Genomic DNA, 21,437 nt, shown 5'->3' with positions numbered 1-21,437 from the left:
TCGGTGTACTCGGTGGTATATATACCACCTCGGCCGAAAGGCTCCTCCTCCCCCTATACCTAAGGAGGATCCTCCCGTCAACCCTACTCTTCCACCACTTCCTCCCTCAGGACAACCACCACCCCGGTGGTGACTAAGGCGGCCCCCTCGAGACTACAGAAAAAATACCGGGCGCCCGATTCGGATCCGGCTTTTCTAAGGGTGGAACCTCCTCCAGATTCGGTGATAGTGACGGCGGCTCGCAAAGGGGATGCTGGTGGCGAATCAGATTATCAGCGCTGCAGCCGATTCGTCCCTCTTGGCGGCACATGGCTTTTGCCATGGGATTAACCAGCGACGACATGCCTGGCTCCGCCTTACGTCACTGAAACCTGACGCACAGCAAAGGGTTGCCAATCTTCCATTCTCTGGCGAAACCTTATTTGGGAAACATGCGGATGATGAAATGGCCCGCATGAAGGCGGAGGCCGAAACACTCACGGTTGTGGGTCTAGAGAAGCCCAAAGAGACGAAGAAATCGTACCGCCCGTTCCAAAGACGGTTCGGTGGACAGGGCAGAGGGTGTGGCCAAGCTTCGGGACAGTCACAGCAACAACAGCTGTTCCGAAAGCCATTCGAGAAACGCCCGAAGGGCAGAGGCGGCCAACAGTCGGCACCAGCGACCAAAGGTCCGGCCGGGTATAGGCCCTGAGCGCTTACTTCCCCCGGATCTGTTACCCACTCCGGTAGGGGGAAGCATTAAATTTTTTCTGGCAGAGTGGAGAAAAATTACTCAGGACAAGTGGGTGCTGAATATTGTTTGCAATGGATACAGTCTTCGGTTCACCAGCCTGCCTCCAGCAATTCCACCGGTCAGCTCGCAGTTACAGCTGCGCGAGCTTCAGGCAGAGGCCGATATCCTGTTAAGGAAAAGGGCGATAGAAGGCGTACCTCTGTCTCAGAGAGGAAGAGGGCTGTACTCCCGGTTCTTTCTGGTTCGCAAGAAGGACAAGAACGAGTTCATGCCCATTCTGGACTTGCGACAAGCAAACAAGTGGATTCGCAGAGAGAAGTTTTGCATGCTGTCGTTGCATCAGATTTATCCTCAGTTGCAACAGGGAGACTGGCTATGTGCTATAGACCTACAGGATGCGTACTTCCATGTGCCCATTGCACACAAACACAGGAAGTTCCTGCGATTCCAAGTCGGCACCAATCACTATCAATACACAGTACTCCCATTCGGACTAAAGTCTGCGCCAAGAACATTCTCGAAGTGCATGGCGGTGGTAGCAGCACACCTGAGGAAGAACAAGGTGTTAGTCTACCCGTACCTCGACGATTGGTTGATCAAGGCCTCCTCCTTCTCGGAAGCTCGAGCACACTTCCAGAAGACATTCGTTCTCTTGAACAAGCTGAGGTTGCACATCAACATGTCCAAGTCTGTCCCGACTCCGGTCCAATGCGTACAGTACTTGGGAGCCTCCATCAATACGCTGTCAGCAAGCGTGTCTCCTTCGGAGGAGCGACGATTATCACTCCTTCGGAAGGCTCAGGCTCTTATGACCACTCCATCTACAACAGTGAGGACGGTGTCTTCTCTACTGGGATCGATGGCCTCTTGTATCTTCCTGACGCCACACGCACGACTGCACATGAGACCGTTGCAAGAGTGCTTGGAGGACCAGTGGGATCAGAGGAGAGGATCTTGGGACGACGAGATACGACTGTCTCTGCATGCTCTTCAGTCGCTGAAGTGGTGGTGTTCAGCGGAGAATCTCCTCAGAGGGGTTCCCTTCCACAAGGACATTCCCAAACAGACTGTTGTGATGGATGCTTCTCTTCACGGGTGGGGGACGCACTCCGGAGACCTACAGATTCAAGGACCGTGGTCCCCGATGGAGGCCACGTATCACATCAATTTCCTGGAACTCCGAGCTGTTCACTTGGCACTGAAGGCCTTTCTTCTGTCCTTTCAGACCAACTCTCTGCTTGTACAGACGGACAATAAGACCACGATGTATTACCTCAACAAGCGGGGGGTTCGGGATCACGCACTCTGTCACAGGAGGCGCAGGCGATCTGGCACTGGCTTCTGGCCAGAGGACTGACGATAACGCCTACCCATCTGCCAGGTGTGCAGAATGTTCAGGCGGACGCACTGAGCAGACTGATTCAGGAAAACCACGAATGGGTCATAAACGACGAAGTACTAGGAGAAGTCTTCGCGAGGTGGGGGACTCCAGACATAGATCTGTTCGCCACCGCCGAAAACAGCAAATGCCGAGACTTCGCCTCTAGGTACTACCAGCAGGGTACGCTGGGGAATGCGTTATGGATCAACTGGTCGAACAGCTTTCTGTATGCTTTTCCACCCATTCCCCTGATTCCGGCCGTACTCATCAAGCTGGCCCGGTCCAAGGCTCGGATGATACTCATTGCCCCGGAATGGCCCAGACAGTGGTGGTTCACGGACCTGCTTCACCGGTCTCTCCTTCCTCACATACGGCTGCCGTGCAGGCCGGACCTTCTCACGAAGTTCGGGGGGCAGATGTTGCACCCCAGCCTCTCGTCTTTGAGTTTGGCGGCATGGCTCCTGAGATAGTGCAATATGGCCATTTGAATCTGCCCGAAGATTGTATGGACATACTGAAGGAGTCTAAGAGACCTTCCACTCGGACCTCCTATGCTTACAAGTGGAAGAGGTTCTGTATCTGGTGCCAGTCCAAGAACTATGACCCGACGACGTGCAAGGAAGACGTCATCCTTCCTTACCTTCTACATTTGGCGCAGTCTGGTCTTAATGTTCATTCCATTAAGGGTCAACTTGCTGCATTGACTGCCTACAGGAAATGCCCTTCACAGACTTCCTTCTTCCAGTTCCCTGTGATCAAAGATTTTTTGGAAGGCTTGAAGAAAGTATTCCCTCCTGTCCGGCTTCCTTCGCCTTCATGGGAATTGAATGTGGTGCTGTCCAGATTGATGAAGGAGCGTTTTGAACCTATTCATAAGGCTTCGTTGCATTACCTGTCCTGGAAGGCGGCGTTCTTCGTGGCCATTACATCGGCCAGCAGGGTGAGTGAAATTCAGGCGTTGTGTTGCCAAGAACCCTATACTGTATTTCATGCTGCTAAGGTTGTTATGCGTACTCACCCTACATTTCTTCCCAAGGTTATTTCTGATTTTCATGTCAACCAGACCATAACGTTGCCTACGTTTTTTCAGAATCCTTCGTCTCCAGCGGAAAGGTCTCTACATTCCCTGGATGTTAGGAGGGTGTTAACATTTTATCTGGATAAAACCAAAGATATTCGTAGGTCAGACCAATTATTTGTCAATTATGGATCGGTCAGGACGGGTCTTGCTACCTCTAAGCAGTCCATCTCTAGGTGGATTGTGTCCTACATACAGTTGTGTTACCAAAAAGCTAATAAGACCTTAGGGGGTAAACCTAAGGCTCATTCCACCAGGGGAAAAGCTGCCACGACAGCCTTACTCCGTAATGTTCCGATTGCAGAGATCTGCAAGGCGGCCACTTGGAAGTCGGTTCATACCTTTGCTAAGCATTACTGTCTGGGCACTGATGCCAGGGCAGATGTTCAGGTTGGGCAGGCTTCGCTGCAGAATTTGTTCGCACAATAGTGGTGTTAATTTTCTTCTCTCCACCGCCGCTTTGGTGTGGGGATGGGCTTGCCATTCTACTCACTAGATTATGACTATACACAGAGATCCCCTACTACAGAAGGAGTAGTTTCTGTCCTGTAACACCAGTTCTGTAGTAGGGGTATCTCTGTTATAGTCATAAGCGTCCGCCCTCCTCCCCGGTGGAGAAGGATATTCATGTAAGGAATGCTACAGGTCTGGCGTGGCACGCCTTAAAAAAGAACTGAAAGTAAAAGGGACCTGCTGTGCATTCTGGGATACTGGGAGAAGTTCTGGAAAGTTCTCTTAAAGGCACAATATCCTATTTAAGCCACATAATGGCAGCCTATGGGGCTTGTCTGTCCATGCCTTCCTCTCTATCATTCCAGAGTTTTTTACTGGTAGAGGCAAGTTTCTCTATGGAAGAAACTGGGCAGGCTGTGTTGTGTGTGGTTTTGTTTGGTGGAATTTCTAGTTGAAGTACTGGACAGTATAGCCTGTGGATATAGGCTGCATTATTTGTCTTTAAATTCTCTCTTAAGTGTCTTTGCAGTTCTGCATGATTTGACAACTTCAGAGATTATTTTTGATTGCCGGGGTCCACGCACATGGGCTGGACTATTCACTAGATTATGACTATAACAGAGATACCCCTACTACAGAACTGAAGTTACAGGACAGAAACTACTCCTTACAATGAATAAGGAATGATCTGCTATTTCAGACTGAAGATGGTTCTTTTTGCATGCCTAGGTTCAGATTAGGCGCACAAAATATTCTCAGCCCCCCCACCCCGGAAAAAATCCCTTTCAGAAGGATTTAGTGGAAATGTGAGGCAAAGCATTTAATTTGATGGTACTTCCATCTGGGAAATATTTTGTCATGTTTTCATAAGTATGAATATCTATCTGGCTATCGCAGAAGCCCAAACCTTACTTTTTATTTCATATTATTTTACGTCTGCACTTAGTTACTGTAGTGTGATTCAAGTCTCTTAACGCCCTCTTGAGTGCTTCTTCTTAATGCTTTGATGGCAATATTTGGATTTACCTTCCATGGTAAAATATTAATCTTGAGTTGATGAAATGTGTGGCTTGTGTATTAGTGAAAATGTGTGTGACATATTTGAAACCGATTTTGACTCCAGAAATCATAATTATGCGAAGTATGTTCACACAATATAATAGATATGAAAAAAATATTACAGAATGACCTCGTATGTATACAAATTTGTTACATAGATGGCAACCGTCTAAGTCACCTGCCTTTGGTTTTCCCCGGATTTAGCAGCTGTCTGTTTAACTCGGTACAACTCAGTACATACTTACCCTGCTTATTATTTTGCTAATTTTCCTAGCTAAAACTTCTCTTGCAATGATCCCAAATACCTTTTGAGATTTTTTCTTATTTCTTCTTCTAGCTGTCTGGAACTGCACATCAGCTTCGTCCCCACTTAATGATAAGTTACTTGCTGTTGCCCTCCTGTGAGTTATTTCATTCATTTTCAGCTTCACATTCTTTTGCCTTCGCGTTCTCCTTTTATGATTTTTTGTCTTGAGTTTAATTATCTGGCAAGGATTGTTTTGCCTAGTGTACTGATATTACTTTTGCAAAAGGTGGTCGTAAACTGACTTGGCGAATAGAATAGTATTACGAGCAGACCTATGTACAAGTAGGTTGGTTCATAAAATGGCAAGTCACAGTGGGTTGTAGAAGGACCTGCATAATGAACATTAATTCAGCAGGCCGCAATTTGTAACCACCAGCGATTGGCCAGTCACACAGATGTTGACCTGCAAGGGTCAGCATACCACAATATGTCTGTTTATGTTTAAATAGAGAAAACATTTGTTTTAAATCCCACCTTTTCCTTAAAAAGACAAAGAGGCATACTTTTTTTTCCAAACATTAAAAAAAAAAGATTCACTTATAGTTGGCGGTGGTCCCGTGGTCCACTACCAGCTCTCTCTCAATCTTTTTTTAAGACTCTGAAAGAGAAAAGGACCCACTCACTTTTCGAGTCAGATACCACACTTTTGATAAGTTGGTACCAGTAGTTTCCTTTGGGCCCGAAGGATCTACAGAGACCTCCAGTCGGGTTGAAACTGGTGGATCCATCCTCAGTGCCATTTGAGCCCCTGGAACCTGTTGCAGGATCTTCTCCGACTTAGGTGCCATGGTGGATCTGTCCTCAGTGCCGTATGAGCCCCTGGAACCCGTTGTGGGATCCGCTCTGACTCTGGTGCCATCTTCCTTCTGGCTCCAAAACCTGTGCTGGTTCCTTCTTTTACGCCATTCCTGACATCAACAGACCTCGATAACCTGCCAATGCCGGTGTCTGACCTCGACCTGTTTTCTCGAATCTGACCTGAGAGTTTGCCACCACCTTATGATGACAACAGTGGTGATGCAGATGAGTTACCCCTACATTACAATGTTATCTATATGAAGTTACAGGAAGCCAGTGGGCTTGATAGGTCTATGATACAGACTTGATTTCGCACCTTCGATCTCCAACAGAGGAAAGTACTTTATTTGCTTTAGTGATTAGAAGAGCGACTGAGATCCTTGATCTACAGTTGCCTTCTGTTTAAATCAAGACAATTATCCTTACTGGTTTTATAGCCTGGGCCAGTCTCATCTGAGCCTGGACTTCTATTTAATGAAGAGATGACTGACCCTCTTATTTACACTTGGGCTGAGCCTTGCTGTTGCCCACTGGTGATAAAACAGGTGGCCAGATGTCACAGGATCCTCCACCACCACCAGCAAAGTGATTCCTAATGTATTCCTCAACCCCTCCAGGCATGGGGTCGGAATGAATTGCGGCATTCCGAAGTGAATGTTCTCTGTGATCAGTCTTGGCATTGAGGTCAGTCAGTGCAGTCTGCCTATTAGGCCATCAAATGCACGTACTGTAGGACATGTGCAGCAAGATCTTGCTGGCAGCCCAGGAAGAGTTCAGGGCCTCCATGATTGAAACCATTCCAGATGGTTAGGATGCAGTCAAATGCGTAAATCAGGGCACTATTAATTGTTTGGGGCGAGCAGTCAGCACTTGGTCTAGCTCTTTGTCACCACATGTGAATACAGACTTTTCTGGGAACGTGCAGGTATTTCTTATGGATATTTCTTTTGATGAGTCCTGCCTGTTTGGGGAAAAGGCTGATTCTGTCCTTTAACGCATTAACAAAAGCAGTTCCCCATTACATTACTTTGGCCTTTTTTCTGCACAAGTTGCTTTTTTAGTTTTGAGACTACTGCACAGGATTGGTGTATAGACAATAATACCGGGCTCTGCCACCGCAACGGTCACACCAGTCCTTTTATGGCCTGGAACAGGGATCTAGTAGCGCAGCTCAGGCGTTCAAGAAAGTGATGGTGATGGTCGCTGCATGTCTTCGGAGATTTGGGATATTAGTTTTTCTCTACCTTTAGTACTGGCTGTTGAAGACACTTTTCCAATCAGGCATAGACCACATCCAAACCGCGGCAAACCTCCTGACATCATTGGGGTTCTTGATCAATGTGACAAACTCACACGTCACTCCTTTTATAGAAGCTGTCTTGGACACAGTGCATTTAAGTGCCTCCCCTGTGACATAATGAGTCCAGGACATTTGGACTATGATCCTGATGTTGCAGCCTCCTGGATCTGGGTGCGAGTAGCTCTGAGGCTTCTTGGCCTGTTGGCCTTATGCATCCTGTCTGTTAGATGTCATCCAGGTTCTGGAGAAGACTGCACAGGATCTTGGCTGCCGACCTCAGTTTTACTAGCGCCAGACCCTTCTCTCTGCCCCACGTCGAGGTGACAGATGCGGCCTTGTTGGGTTGGGGAAGTCACCTGGGTGAGGTGGAGATCAGAGACCTCTGGTATTGGCTTAAAGTCGGCTCCAAGGCGACCTTTTGGGGATGCAGGCCATTCGACTGGCATTGATGGCCTTCCTGCCGTTCATCAAGGGAAGGCTGGTGCATGTTCTCATGGACAACACCCCCACTACGTGGTACTGCAACGAGCAGGGTCTTGTGCAAGGAGACAAGCTGCCTCTGAAGTTGGCCAGAGCATCAGTGCATTTCTCTGATCGTGTACCACCTGGTGAGATCTTCAGCTGCCAGGACTGACAAGCTCAAATAACGATACCTGGCAGATCACGAATGGCAGATGCACCCCAAAGTGGGGCAGGCATCTTCCAACAGTGGAGAAAATCCTGGTTGGACCTTTTTGCAGCTCTCCAGAATGTACAGTGCCAAAGTTTCTCTGCTTTTGAGTTCACAAGAACATTCTCTCTAAGCGATGCCTTCAGGCTAGAGTGGAGGAGAAGAACAGGGGACCCTAATCTCTACAGAACCAGGGTACTAGGTATATATAAGGAAACAGCGGTTCCTGTGGACTAATAGAACTGATTTAAGCAATATATAGGCACAATCGCAATAGGAAGGGTACAGTAATGTCAGAGGGCAATAGACCATCTACACAGTCGGTTCAGTATGGCGTATTTTATGATTCATAGAAGAAAGAAAAATGATATGTACACTTCTTTTTAATTAAAAGCGCAAACATTTGTGCATTCTGTCCCCAAGTGAAAAATGGAACCTAAATGTGAATATACAAGGTGAATAGTTATATACACGGTTTCCATGAATTCTAAGAAACGACCATTCATATACACTTTGTTAACAGCATAAGTACACAAAAATACACGCTGGGTAATGGTCCGTTCTTTGTGCTTGTCGACAGCGTTTCGACCCTTCTATCAGGCTAGAGTGGGGCACAGGACTCCTGTACGCCTTTCCACCTTTACCTGTACTGCTCTGAGTTCCAAAGAAGATCATGAACGACCAGGTTATCCTAGTGGGTCCTGACTGGGCAATCAGAGTGTTGTACTCAGAGCTTCTGGGCATAAACATCTGCCATTCGATCAGGCTGCCTCTTAAAGCAGCACCAGGGCAAAGTTCTGTACCCAAACCTGTTCAATTTACGCCTCAATGCATGGAGAATGAAAAATGGCAGTTGATTGTGTTCGATGTACCACCTGAGGTTGTTGATGTCATCCTTGATGCCAGCCAACTGTCCTCAAAGTCCATTTACGCCGAGCGAGGGAACGAGTTTGTGGCCTGGTGTTGGAATTCGCAAAACACAATTTGCAGTCAGAACTGTCAGATGTTTTGCTGTTTGTTTTGCCTTTGGCCCTGCAAAGCCTTGCACTGGGCATTATTAAAAATTATTGATTAGACCTTATGGACATTTTGCGATTGACGGGTCAATTGCCCGTGTTTAAAGCATCTGTTCTGATGCAATTAAATTAATGTTTGATACACATGTTTCCTCCCACTCCATCTGTGATGCCATGGTGTGGTCTTAATTTGCTCCTAATGTTCCTCATGTCAACCCTTTTGAGCCCAGCTGTTCCTTGCGTTTGCTGTCAAAACTGGCTTCCTAATTGCAATCCCTTTGGCTCATTGTGTGAGTGAGCTCCAGTCTGTTGGTGAAAAATTCGTACACCATCTTTTTCCCATACAAACTGATGTTGAGCACCATGGCAGGCTTTTTACCCAACATTTTCATTCCTTTGCAAGTTAGGCAATCCATCAGCCTCTCAATATTCTTGGCTCCACCTAACTTCTCGAAAGCGGAGGAGAGACTGTATTGGTGGGACCCCTAAGAAGAGCCTTAACATTTTTCATCGATCGTATCAAAAACCTTTGAGTGGACAGTACAATTTTCATGGGGTTTCGGTGACAAAGTAAGGTAAAGCAATGTAGAAAAACTTTGTCTAGGTTGATTTGTCCTCTGCATTAAGATCTGCTATTCATCGGCCAATAAGCAGATGCTGGAAGGTGTGAGGGTTCCTTCCACCAGGGACAAGGCTGCTACAGCTGCATTGGCACGTGAAGTGCCTGTTCTTGACACCTGCCAAGCCACGACATGGTCGTCAATGCACTATTACTCTATCTACTGCAGATCCTTCACCGCCTTCCCGCTTCCCAGTTTTCTGAAGTGTCCTCGTTTTTGCTATATAAAAAGTCTAAAAAAATCTGTACTTACAAATGTTTTGTGCTCTGTCCGAGGCTGCATAAAGAGTCCAGCATGAAACTGGCGTCAGCTTGCAGGGGTGGTGCTTTGCTCTGCCACTTCCAGGGTGGAACAAGACCAATGTAGAGCCACACAGAACCACCTAGCTGCACATAGAAGCCCCGCTGCAAAACATCCAGATCCAGTCGGATGGCTGGAGAAAATTCTAAGAGTAATCTGCGGTTAGGTAGAGTAACTTCCAGAAAGAGTTTTACCAAAGGTAAGTAATGTGTTCTTTTGTCAGACAGTGTTTTATTTACAATATTCTGGCACCATACAACTAGGAGGAGACGATTTCTAATATCTTCTTTAAAACAAAAAAAGCAAAAAGATGCAGCTAAAATTAAATGGAAAGGTATACAAAAATGAAAACGAATCATTAAAGTAAATTGGAGCTCACACAATAATATTTCCACGTTTGGAAGACAAAGTCGTATAAACGAAACCACTGTGCATGAATTATCACCAGATGTACATCCTGGTTTAATAGAGGACACAGAAATTAAGAAATAACATTTACATTCCTCATTGTACCAATGGCAACCGAAAATGGCAACAGTATTACTCCGACCGTCATATCAAATTGACGGTCCCAGTTCAATATCGTCGAAAGAGTGAGAGTAACCCCCTGTAGAGGACACCAGCAAATACAAAAACAAGAAAGGTTCTTGCCAACGGCTGGAAAAGTGTTTCTTTTTTTCCTTTCCTTCACTCCTCCAAATTTATACATAGTCGCTTGCAAACTGAAATTTAACGATCAATGCTGGTACAAAAATCACTCACCGATATTAGCGGATGAAAGTCATTCATGTAAAAGATTGCTCAGATATATCAAGCAGATATGTAACCCACACTGTTGAAATACATCTTTGAAATAAACAATGTTAATTTGTTCTGCATAGCTCTGTAGGTGATAGATTTGAACCCCCAAGAATGATGCCCTTCTTCTTTAAGGGGGCGATAATGGAGCATCATTGAATTTGATGCTAACTGTTATGTATGGTTCTATTATGTGGCAAAGGAAGGGCTGTTTCAGTTGTTATGAAAACACGCAATCTCTTTTAAGAGATGGGACTATGCAGTCTTTGAAAAAATAATGTTGTACCTGAAAAAAACAGAAACCACCATATACATTCACGTCTTCCACATTATCCCAAATAGAAACAGCATTATTGCTGTCACGTTAATTTACAGATGTCTTTTGAGTACCGGTATATTTTCTGCATTCATTGGGTGAGCGGTTTGCTCACTCTAAATTACAACTACATATCAGACTTTTGCGATCCTTTACTTGCTTACTTTGTTCCCCCCCCCCCCTCTTCTTTTTAGGTCTGGCTTATACACCTCTGTAGTTTGCTCGCTAGCTTTATTTCTTACAAAAATCATAAGTAAAAAGAAATACATACATATGTTTACGTATTTGGAGAGGCTTTGGATGTGATCATACATTGGTCTCTTCAGCTTTCATGCACATTTTGCTTTCGCTCACCACAGCATCCCATGTGGGACAATATGTCAGCCTACTGCAGCCATTGAGTCTCCTTTACTATGAGTGACGCCATTCTGCCTGAAATGCACATCTTCCCTAAAAGAAATGCGCTTCAGCGCCAGGGCCTATGTGCCGGTACTTTGACAAGGCTTTCATCCCCTTTTCATTCTTTATCCTTGTAAGATATTCTTGCATTTTAAAGCTATGTATTCAGGTTACAGTTCGTTCCATTATAATAACACGTTGTACTTTGAAATTCTTTAAAACTTAAAAGGGTTCCTATACTTGTAAATGTAAATGTAAATGTAAATGTATTGGCATTTATATAGCGCACTACTTACCCGTAGGGTCCCAAGGCGCTTCGACCGCTGCGAAACCCTTCCTGGCTTCCCTGAGAGATGGTCCCTTAATGGGTATCTCCAGGGTGAGACCAGGCATCCCCGGCGGTCTGGTGGGGCCGTTAGTGAAGATGAGGCAAGCTAATGCCCAGAGTTGCCGAGTGTGATCGCTGATCAGAGTGGGCACCGAGGCGAGAGAATTATCGAGTCCGCTGACCCTGGTCCAGAAACCTGCCGCGCCGGGAATCGAACCCTGGTCCCGGGCCGTCCTCTGCTCTCGGGTCTGCCGCCTCTAACCAGTGAGCCACACTACTTCACATGTACTTGTTCTAAGTACATGTGCCTGCTGAGAAGCTACTGTACCATTGTGTTAAAATCGTATGCAATGTTTATTTTTTTTATTTAAGCCATCGTGTTTAGGTAATTGCATTTTTTGTTACTTATGCTTGCTGTAAAAAAATAAAAATAATCATGGTACCAGCTTGCTAAATCAAGACCTTTTAGCTTTGCCAGTATTTGTTTAATTTGCAGTATTATTTATTTAAGTCAAAATGAATGGTTTGCTGTTGCTTTCCCATTTGTATTTATGACCAGTATCATTAATGTACGTTATTCATGCTGTTTATCACTGGCTAATGCAACGTCTAGTTTGAATTAAAAAGACAGCATGTTTGACCTTTTTCTTCAAAACGGTACGAAGCAGGCTTTGAATGTTAGCTCAATGGCCTGCTGGCATCTGGCATTACTGTTGTGTCTGGGTCCAATATTAGTTAGCAGACGCTGACTGAATTCCTGGAATTTCGCACCCTGCCGTACATGTAAAACGCTGTTCGACTGAATATGTTAATAATGGGGAAGCATGGGAGCTTGATGAACGTATAAAGCAATATAGATATTATGGGGCAACTACAGACACTTAATTCGCCTGCATTTTAAAAATAATGCATAAGAGGTATTGGACAACTTTAGACATTTATTCACATATTACAAGTTATATATAAAAATTGGGACGCAAGCCTTTAACTAGCTGCTGCAGCTGTAGGTTCGATGGCATGTGTGTCTGTAGATACTCCTGGTCTGCATACTCCTGTCATCTAGTGATGAGTCAGAGTTGTGCAACTTGTGTTTCTTCGAAGAAGTCTTTCGAGTCATAAGGTAGAGTGACTCCTCTTGTCTGTGATATTACGTAAGGGCATATACTACTTTGTTAGATTATTTTCTCTCCTTGTCGGGTTCAGACATGTGTGCCTCTCCTCCGTGTTCAACTCCAGTCTGAACGAGTCTTCGGTCCTATTCTGTCTGCGATGGTACAGTGTATCTCGATTGCTATTTTCCCATTCCTGCGCTGCACGAAAACTTTGTTTCTGAATTCGACCGATCGCTTCGGGGCTACCCTTCATTGTGCACAGTCTGTATGGAAAATATATTCCTGATGGAGCAAACACTTGATCGATTTTGCTTGGCAGTGTCACACCATATATCCACAAACGGATCAACACCAGGGGCTAGATGTAGGTAATGAAAAGTTACCGATTCTAAAATACCGAATTTTACCGATTCGGTATTTTAGAATTGGTAAATGCTATGTAGATAAAAAATCGGTAAGTATTACCGAATCGGTACGATTCGGTATTTACAGAATCGGTATTTACGGATTCGGTAATTCCCATTCATATGTGAATTACCGAATCGGTAAATACCGATTCGGTAAAATAGGGAAACATTCAAGGGTGGCAGGGTGTCACATTGACACCCTGTTGCACTCCTGAATAGTGCTTGTGTTCACATGTGGCACACATACATGCCCTAAGAAGTTTGAAAACGAAACGCGTCGGCGTTCTGCGGATTGAACTCTTGTGATGAGAATGAACTTTCCTTGCTGGGCATTGCAATAAATAATTGGAGGCTACTGAAAAACCTGGTTGGGCTCTTCCATTACAGGCGCTCCTTTTTCTTAACATTTGGCGGCTTGTGTCTGAGCCGCGGAGGGAGCCCAGGCGCTGTTCATCAACGCTCCTGCCACTGCGCCAAGCGACGCCGTGTGAACAGGAACAGGTGCCGATTTGTTGCAAGTAAGAATGCCAGAGGGTATTTAGAAGAGGTGTGGTACAGCAGCCAGGGCAGCTGACTTCGGAATATAGGGTTCACAGTTCGATCCCTGCCTCCGGCGGAAGCTCAGCGCAGCACTATGTGACTGGGCAATATCTCACTTAATTTCCACGAGGGCCCCCATTGCCTTGAGACCCATAAGGGTGAGAAGTTCGTGCTTTACAAATACGGATTTAAAGGGAGAAGATCGTAGAGTTGGGGAACTGATGGGAAAGAAAACCGGAGGCACGGCCTACAGGGTATGGTCTGATGAGTAGTGTGCATCTTTTATATATAACCTGATGTTATTTCGCAATTTTTTGAACCACAATGTAAAGGCCAGCTACAACGCTCTACGCACATTTTTTCTTTAATTGGATATGATAGTAACTGGTATTTAATTTTTTTAGTTTAAACTACATGAAGATTTTACCTTGTGCACATTTTTATGATTCATTATCATGGTTTCCTTGTCATATTGCTATTTCACTGCATTGCAATGGTCCTAAATAATTGCTGCGCATAAAAATTATTTATTCACTCACAATCAGCATGGCCTTGTTCCCACACTAAGTAAATGGGGCAACAGTATTTCTCCTCCCACGTGTGGGCAGATAGGGGTAATCACCCCGGATCTGCCCTTTGGGAGGCAGAAAGCCCACTTGACACAAGGGACTGAATTCATGCAATATTTGTTGGGGGGGTGGCCCCCGGCCTAGACCTGTGCTCACTCTTCACCCCGGGGCAAAAACACACTTTTTGTCCTTCCTTGGGGGTGGATAGGATATTCACCCCCAATCTCCCCCCTCCTGTGGGACAGAAACCCTACTAAACTTCATAGATTTCAAAATGTTGCCAAAACACTCAAAAGGATGGGGCTGATTACCCTGGCATCGAGCCATACCCCTGCCCCATTGGGGCTGAGAGTATCCTTCTGCCCCCCTGGGAGCAGATAGGAGGCATGTCCCAATTAGAGAGTTTGCCTAGACCTTGCCCCATGTTGTAGAAAATCCACCTGACACCTGGGATTTTGCCTTTAAGCAAAAGAAAGTTGTTCGGCTGCTGCATGGCATTGGCAACACCAAACCCCAAAAGAGACAAACTGGTCCCACTCACGGGCAGACATGAGCTGTGCCCCACATTTGCCTCTGTGGGGGCAGAAAGCCCACTGTATGACAGGAATATATATTTTTAAATAAAATAATGGGATGGGTCTTGCCCATCCTAACATCGGGCCCCTCCCTCACCCCTAAAACCTCAAACATCGTTCTGCTCCCCAGCAGACTATGTCATCCCATCCCAATCAATCAATCAATCATATCATTTGTAAAGCGCACTAGTCACCCGTGAGGGTCTCAAGGCACTGGGGTGGGGAATGCTGCTACTGCTCGAAAAGCTAGGTCTTGAGGAGTTTACTGAAGGTCAGCAGGTCTTGGATCTGCCGTAGGTGGCTGGGGAGGGTGTTCCAGGTCTTGGCGGCGAGGTGGGAGAACGATCTGCCGCCGGAGGTCGCTCTTTGGAAGCGGGGGACTGTGGCGAGGGCGAGGTCGGAGGAGCGGAGCTGGCGGGTGGGGGTGTAGAAGCTGAGTCGTCTGTTGAGGTACGTTGGTCCGGTGTTGTGGAGTGCCTTGTGTGAGTGGGTGAGGAGCTTGAAGGTTATCCTCTTGTTGACCGGGAGCCAGTGCAGGTCTCTCAGGTGGGGTTGGATGTGGCTGCGGCGAGGGATGTCGAGGATCAGGTGTGCAGAGGCGCTCTGGATGTGTTGGAGCCGTCTCAGCAGTTTGGCTGAGGCTCCTGCATAGAGGGCGTTCCCGTAGTCCACGACGAGGGCCTGGGTGACCGTTCTTCTCGTTTCAGTGAGGATCCACCTGTAGATAAGTCATGGAGAGGGTGGAGTCCAGGATGGCCCCTAGGTTGCGTGTGGTCGGTGGGTGTTGGGGCGGTTCCCAGTGCGGTCGGCCACCAGGAGTCTTCCAAGGTCAAAGGGGTGGATCTGAGGATGAGGACCTCCGTCTTGTCCGAGTTCAGCTTCAGTTGGCTGTTCCTCATCCATTCAGCGACGGCCTTCATTCCTTCGTGAAGGTTGGTTTTAGTGAGGGAGATGATCATGTGGGTGTCATCGGCGTAGGAGATGATGTTGAGGTCGTGCTGACGGGCGCCATGTAGATGTTGAACATAGTTGGGCTGAGCCCTGGGGTACGCCGCAGATGATCTTGGTGGCTTCAGAGCAGAAGTGGGGAAGGCAGACGCTCTGTGTTCTGCGGGAGAGGAAGGAGGTGGGCCAGTCCAGGGACTTCTCTTGTATCCCGGCGTTGTGGAGGCGTGTTCGTAGTGTGTGGTGGCAGACGGTGTCGAAGGCGGCTGCAGGTCCAGGAGGATGAGGGCCGCCGTTTCTCCGTTGTCCAGCAGGGACTTGATGTCATCGGTGGCGGCGATGAGGGCAGTCTTGGTGCTGTGGTTGCTGCGGAACCCAAACTGGGAAGGGTCCAGTGTGTTGTTCTCCTCGAGGTAGTGGGTCAGTTGTTCGTTGACGGTCTTCTCGATGACCTTTGCTAGGAACGGGTGCAGGGAGATGGGCCGGAAGGTCTTGAGGTCCTTGGGGTCTGCCTTGGGTTTCTTGAGTAAGGCGTTGATCTTGGCGTGCTTCCAGCTCTCCGGGAAGGTTGCTGTCTCGAAGGAGGTGTTGATGACTTTCCGGAGATGGGGTGCGATGGCTGTGCTGGCTTTGTTGAAGATGTGGTGTGGGCATGGATCTGACGGAGATCCGGAGTGGATGGTGTTCATGATCTTGATGGTGTCGTTGTTGTTGATGTTGGTCCAGGAGAGCAGGCGGTTGGTGCGGATGGTGGTCGTGGGGGCGGAGGTCTCAGTGGTTGTCGGGGCGGTAATGGCGTTGAAGCTGTCATGGATGTCTGCGATCTTCCTGTGGAAGAAGGTGGCCAGCGAGTTGCACAAGTCTTGTGAGGGTGGGACGCCGTTGGTGTTGGAGCTGGGGTTGGATAGTTCCTTCACGATGTTGAAGAGCTCTTTACTGCTGTGCACGTTGTTGTCTAGGCGGTCTTTGAAGGAGGCCCTTTTGGCGGATCTGATGAGGTGATAGTGTCTGCGGGTGGCGTTCTTGTGGGATGCATGGCTGTCCGGTGTTCGATCACGGAGCCAGATCTTCTCCAGCTTTCGGCAGGTTTGCTTGGAGGCCCAATGGCCAACGAGGGGACATTTGGTTCTTTTGGGTGTTGTTTTTACATTGGAGCCAGAAGAGTATGGCTAACTCCCAATATAGTCCCACTTGCAATCATGAACAGCTGCACTTTTTAGGTTTGGGTAGGCTGCCACCTGGAAAAATCTACCAGACCCAGACAGAAAACTAAACATCTGAGGGATTCCACGGTGGTGTGCTTCACATGCATCCCATACCATTTTCTTACCCACAGTGCCCTCCAGACCTCAAAAGCTGACTTAAACACAAACATTTCCATCACATTTCTACAAGGAAAACTTATGGAATCTGTAGCCACAGATTTCCTACTGCACAGCATTCCCCCAAGTCCACAGAGTATTATGGTACCTTACGTGTGTTTGTGGGCCAACAGATCTTGACACAAAAGGCCCTAAAGTGCTATGTAGAGAGATCAGCAATAGGGATAGCTGCAGGTTTTGCTGCTGTGATCGGCCGCCATTCATGGAAGCCTTCCAACCACAGACCTTTTTGAAACGTAGACGACCAAGAGATGCCAGAGTGGTGTGCCTTAGGTAAATCCCATGAAGTTTTCTTCCCCAAAATGCCCTGCTAACCTCAAACTTTGCCTGAAATCACACATTTTCCTTACATTTCTGGGATGGAAACTTCCAGATTTGCAGAAATCCACAAAATTCCTACCACCCAACATTGCCCCGGTTGTGTTGATATAAGCGCTGCTCCACTTTTGTGGTTGTTCATAGTGCCAGTGACAGGAACGGATCAAACTGAGGTAAATGGGGCTCCCCAGAAAGGCTCCCGTTGACCACGGTTGGATCCATTCCTTGTGCGGGCCCAAAATTCACAGCTACCCACCTTGAAAATAATGGGTTAGTTTTGATGTGAAAAAATGTGATGCATCCATATTGCGTTTTGGGTCATTTTTTGTTGCTGTAACCAAGCCTACCCATACAAGTGAGGTACCATTTTTATTGGGAGACTTGGGGAGGATTCTGGGTGGAAGGAAGTTTGTTAGTCTTCATAGACTCACGGAATGTAACTTTTCCATTACAGAAATGTGAGGAAAAAGTGTTTTTAGTCAAGGTTTGAAGTTTGCAAGGGATTCTGGGTAAAACAAGCTGATGAGTCACGCTAAGTCACCCACCCTGGATTCCCCTAGATTTCTAGTTTTAAAAAATGTGCATGTTTGTTATGTTTCCCCAGATACCAGCTGAGCTAGGGCCCAAAATCCACAGCTACCCATCTTGCAAAACAAGCATTGGCATAGCCAATAGGTCTCGCCTTCGGGACCTTATAAGTGCTTAGCCACGCAGCACATTATCCTGATGCCAAAGTTTGTTGCAAATCATCTATGATATACTGGCCCTATTACTACCAGGCATTAATTAAATGCCTACAGTGGCACCAGAAGTCGAATAGCTGTTTTTGGTGATACATAAATAACCGGATAGCCTTGATAACCTCAGGCTGTGTGAATATTTCGGGACCTCGGTTATAACTATGCATTTCACATGTAATTTTATTATTTTAAACTCGACAAAATGACCTTGTCTAACTAGAGGAACGGAGAGGTCAAATAATTAAACCACCCCACCCAACACCTTTGATAAGGATGAATGGATTCACCTCTCAGACTAGGGGTGAAACAAGCCCCCTCTTTACATTCTTTCACACTAAGGAGGCAAGGGAATGCTGGAAAGCACTGTGTTAGGGAAGGAAAGAACTTGGCTTCCCTTTGGCGGCTTAAGAATTAAATACTCACCTGAGAGAAAATTAGAGGTAGGTTGCTTTCTCCTCCAACAACCCCCTGCACTCCGATGAGGACCTAGAACTGGATGGAGGCATGTGAGGGGTTGCAGTGTACAGGATACTGCACTTGACGTATTGTGCAGGTGTGAGGTGGGTGGCGATTTAGGTGCTGAGCAGCTGATTAGCTGCTGTCGTGGAGCATATGAGGCTGGAGGAGTAGGAGCACAGAGGGGGAGGCGGAAGCAAGGGGGTGAGAAAGGGAAAGCTGCAGCTAGTCTCTTGCCTCCACCTCCTTCACGTTTAGTGGCAACGGGGTGTGGGCAGGGTCTTGGCATAGTCTCTGTCCGTGGATCCAGGTTGATAGCTCAAAAAAAAGGAAAAATAGGCTACCTCTTTAAAAAATGCCACAACTTAGTTTTTTTTAATTCAGCCATGCATGTTGCTGAAAGCTGGTGACTTTAGCACAACTAACTGATCATTGATGGCATTTTTAGAAACAAAACAGACCCTTTTGTCGCCTAAAACTCAAAATTTGCTATATTTTTCCTATTTTCTATGCTCCCTGCAGGGTAATCCACAAACCCTGGGTACCTTTAGAATACCAAGGAGGCCCAGCAGTTAAGGGGTTAACATTTTGGCACAGAAGCTCTTTATTGTGTTTTATGATCTGTTTTGAAAGGCTACAATTCACAAAACAGCCCCACTGCGCCCAATAGCAGTGTAGAGAGCAAGACCACAGTGTTACTCTAGCATTTAGGTGGTAAAGCTCACAAGTTTAGGACATCCATGAACAATACGGTTTGAAATATTGAATCAAGGGGCTCCCTTGTATTTGTGCCCCACTTTGTCATGTATGTGTAGCATGACCTATATAGCATCCGGTTCTGTTTCTGAGACAATGTTTTTTTCTCTTCTTTTATTGTCTCTTGCCCTACTAGAAAATCTTAATGAATGTAAATTTCCTTTCTTTACAGACCTGGGTCGGGAATAAAAGAAGAAAAATGAATAACAAGATTTCCGGGGATTCTGATGGATCTACACAAGGGAGTGTTACCAGTGCCGCCACTTGGCCCCCAGAAGTAGTGGTTAGAAATGTTCCGACTGTTTCCCGATCCCAAAGCCAGCAGCCTCCTCAGACATCTTCTAACAGTGATGTTATCTTGACAGGGGTCTACAGTCCGAATCACTCCTCCAGCAGACACGGGTCTACCCAACTGACCAATACTCCAGTAGCAGAAATGCATAAAAACGCTGTTCTAAGGCCGATTGGAAGGAATGAAACGGAATTTCAGAAGCAGCACATGAACATGCAAAGGCAAACATCTTTTTCTAAAAATGCTTTGCTTTTACATGACGAAAAACCTGTTTTGTCAAGACATTCAAGTGCTCAAAATTCAGCCAACTCCATATACGCTAAGAAACACTATGGTAGTCCTTCGGGGCAGTCAATGGAAATGGTTGTGCCTCAAAAGACGACTGTGTGGCCCAGGCACTTTAAAAGCGAGCCTGTTAGTCACAGGTCATACCGACCTGAAAATATGAACTCCAGCCTTGGGTCACACAATCCATCGGGCCTAAGAAGCAATGTGAGGGATACTTCCACACATAATCTGGAAATCCGAGAAGTGTTTTCATTAGCAAGTAACGATCATTCCCAGAGATCCTACGGCGAAAGAACTGTCCTCAAGCCTCGTTCATCAGAAGGCAATTGCTTATCCATTGCAATGGAAACAGGGGATATAGATGATGAATACGCAAGAGAGGAGGAGCTGGCATCCCTGGGAGCACAAACACAATGTTACTTTAATGAATATGGTAATTCCCCTCGAGTAGAACACAAACACAACCCTTCTTTGCCAGTAAGAACTTTAAGCTCTAATGCACAATCGGGGAAAGGACGAGACGTCCCAGATAAAATGATGTATCCTAATCGGGACTATCACTTGTCTTCTGGTGCCCCATATCAAATGAAAAACTCTATGTACAACAGTACCAATCTGTCAAAGAGTAATTTTTCCCCTCAATATGCAGCATCAAATCAACAGAGGCTGTCTCAAAACCAAAACAATTACCAGGTAATTTGCTATTTTATTTTCTTCATTATATTTTACTTTTTGGGTGTTGAACGAGTGAAAAGCAAAGTAAACTTGGAAAGTTGACATGGCTCTACAAGTAGTTAATAGAAATCAAAATGTGTATGCAGTTGTAAGTATAACCAGTTTATTTCATGGGAGTCTTTGGGTTCCAGCTATAGAAATGTATCTGTTTGCTATCCATCTGTTTTACATGTACCACGTTCTGTAGTAGGGGATCTCTCTGTATAGTCATAATCTAGTGAATAGTCCCGCCCATGTGCGTGGACAAGTTGTGACACTAAAGGCAATTTTTTTTATCTTCTAGAATGTGTATCTTTTCTTCTTACATTTACAGAACAGGGTCTGTTGAATTTATAAAAATATCTTCTTGTCCGTGTGATAAAATACTACTGAAATCTGCTTGTTCTGGCATGTAATTCACTTGCGCCACTTGGCTAATCCCTGAATCAGTTTGATGGTAAGGCACAGGCACATGGTGCTAAAATAAAGCATACCTTTCTTAATGTAAACATAAGCTAAGAGAGTTTGAGGTTGTCTTAATTATGATATGGATGCCTTCCTTGCTATACTGGTGTATTCTGGGAGCCGTTTTCAAATCATTTATTCTGATGAGGTAGAGCTCAAAGTGTAAGTGCACTACCAGGAGTGATTAGGATTGGGACCTTTAAAAGACAGATTACATACGGACTTTTATACTAGATGGATTAACCTATTTATCTAGTGCCGTTATTAGAAAAGTGCTACGCAAACAAATGATGGACGGAATGCTGAATCAATCATACATTCA

The 21,437-nt window shown here is 46.0% G+C and overlaps 1 protein-coding gene across 3 annotated transcripts in view; it reads left to right on the top strand.

Moving 5' to 3' along the window:
- HDX (highly divergent homeobox) overlaps positions 1 to 21,437 on the top strand; it is a 249,858-nt gene that overhangs the window by 54,079 nt on the left and 174,342 nt on the right. For all 3 annotated transcript variants that reach the window (XM_086918767.1, XM_086918768.1, XM_086918769.1), the window contains one exon: positions 19,529 to 20,629. In XM_086918767.1, coding sequence (XP_086774893.1) covers positions 19,529 to 20,629 — 1,101 coding nt within the window. The remainder of the gene's footprint in view (positions 1 to 19,528; positions 20,630 to 21,437) is intronic.

This window comes from Lissotriton vulgaris, chromosome 4_1 (genome assembly GCF_964263255.1).
Source record: "Lissotriton vulgaris chromosome 4_1, aLisVul1.2, whole genome shotgun sequence".
NCBI classification, from domain to species: Eukaryota; Metazoa; Chordata; class Amphibia; order Caudata; family Salamandridae; genus Lissotriton; species Lissotriton vulgaris.
The sequence above is the reverse complement of the archived record's forward strand: the minus strand, read 5'-3'. Positions and strand labels throughout refer to the sequence as shown.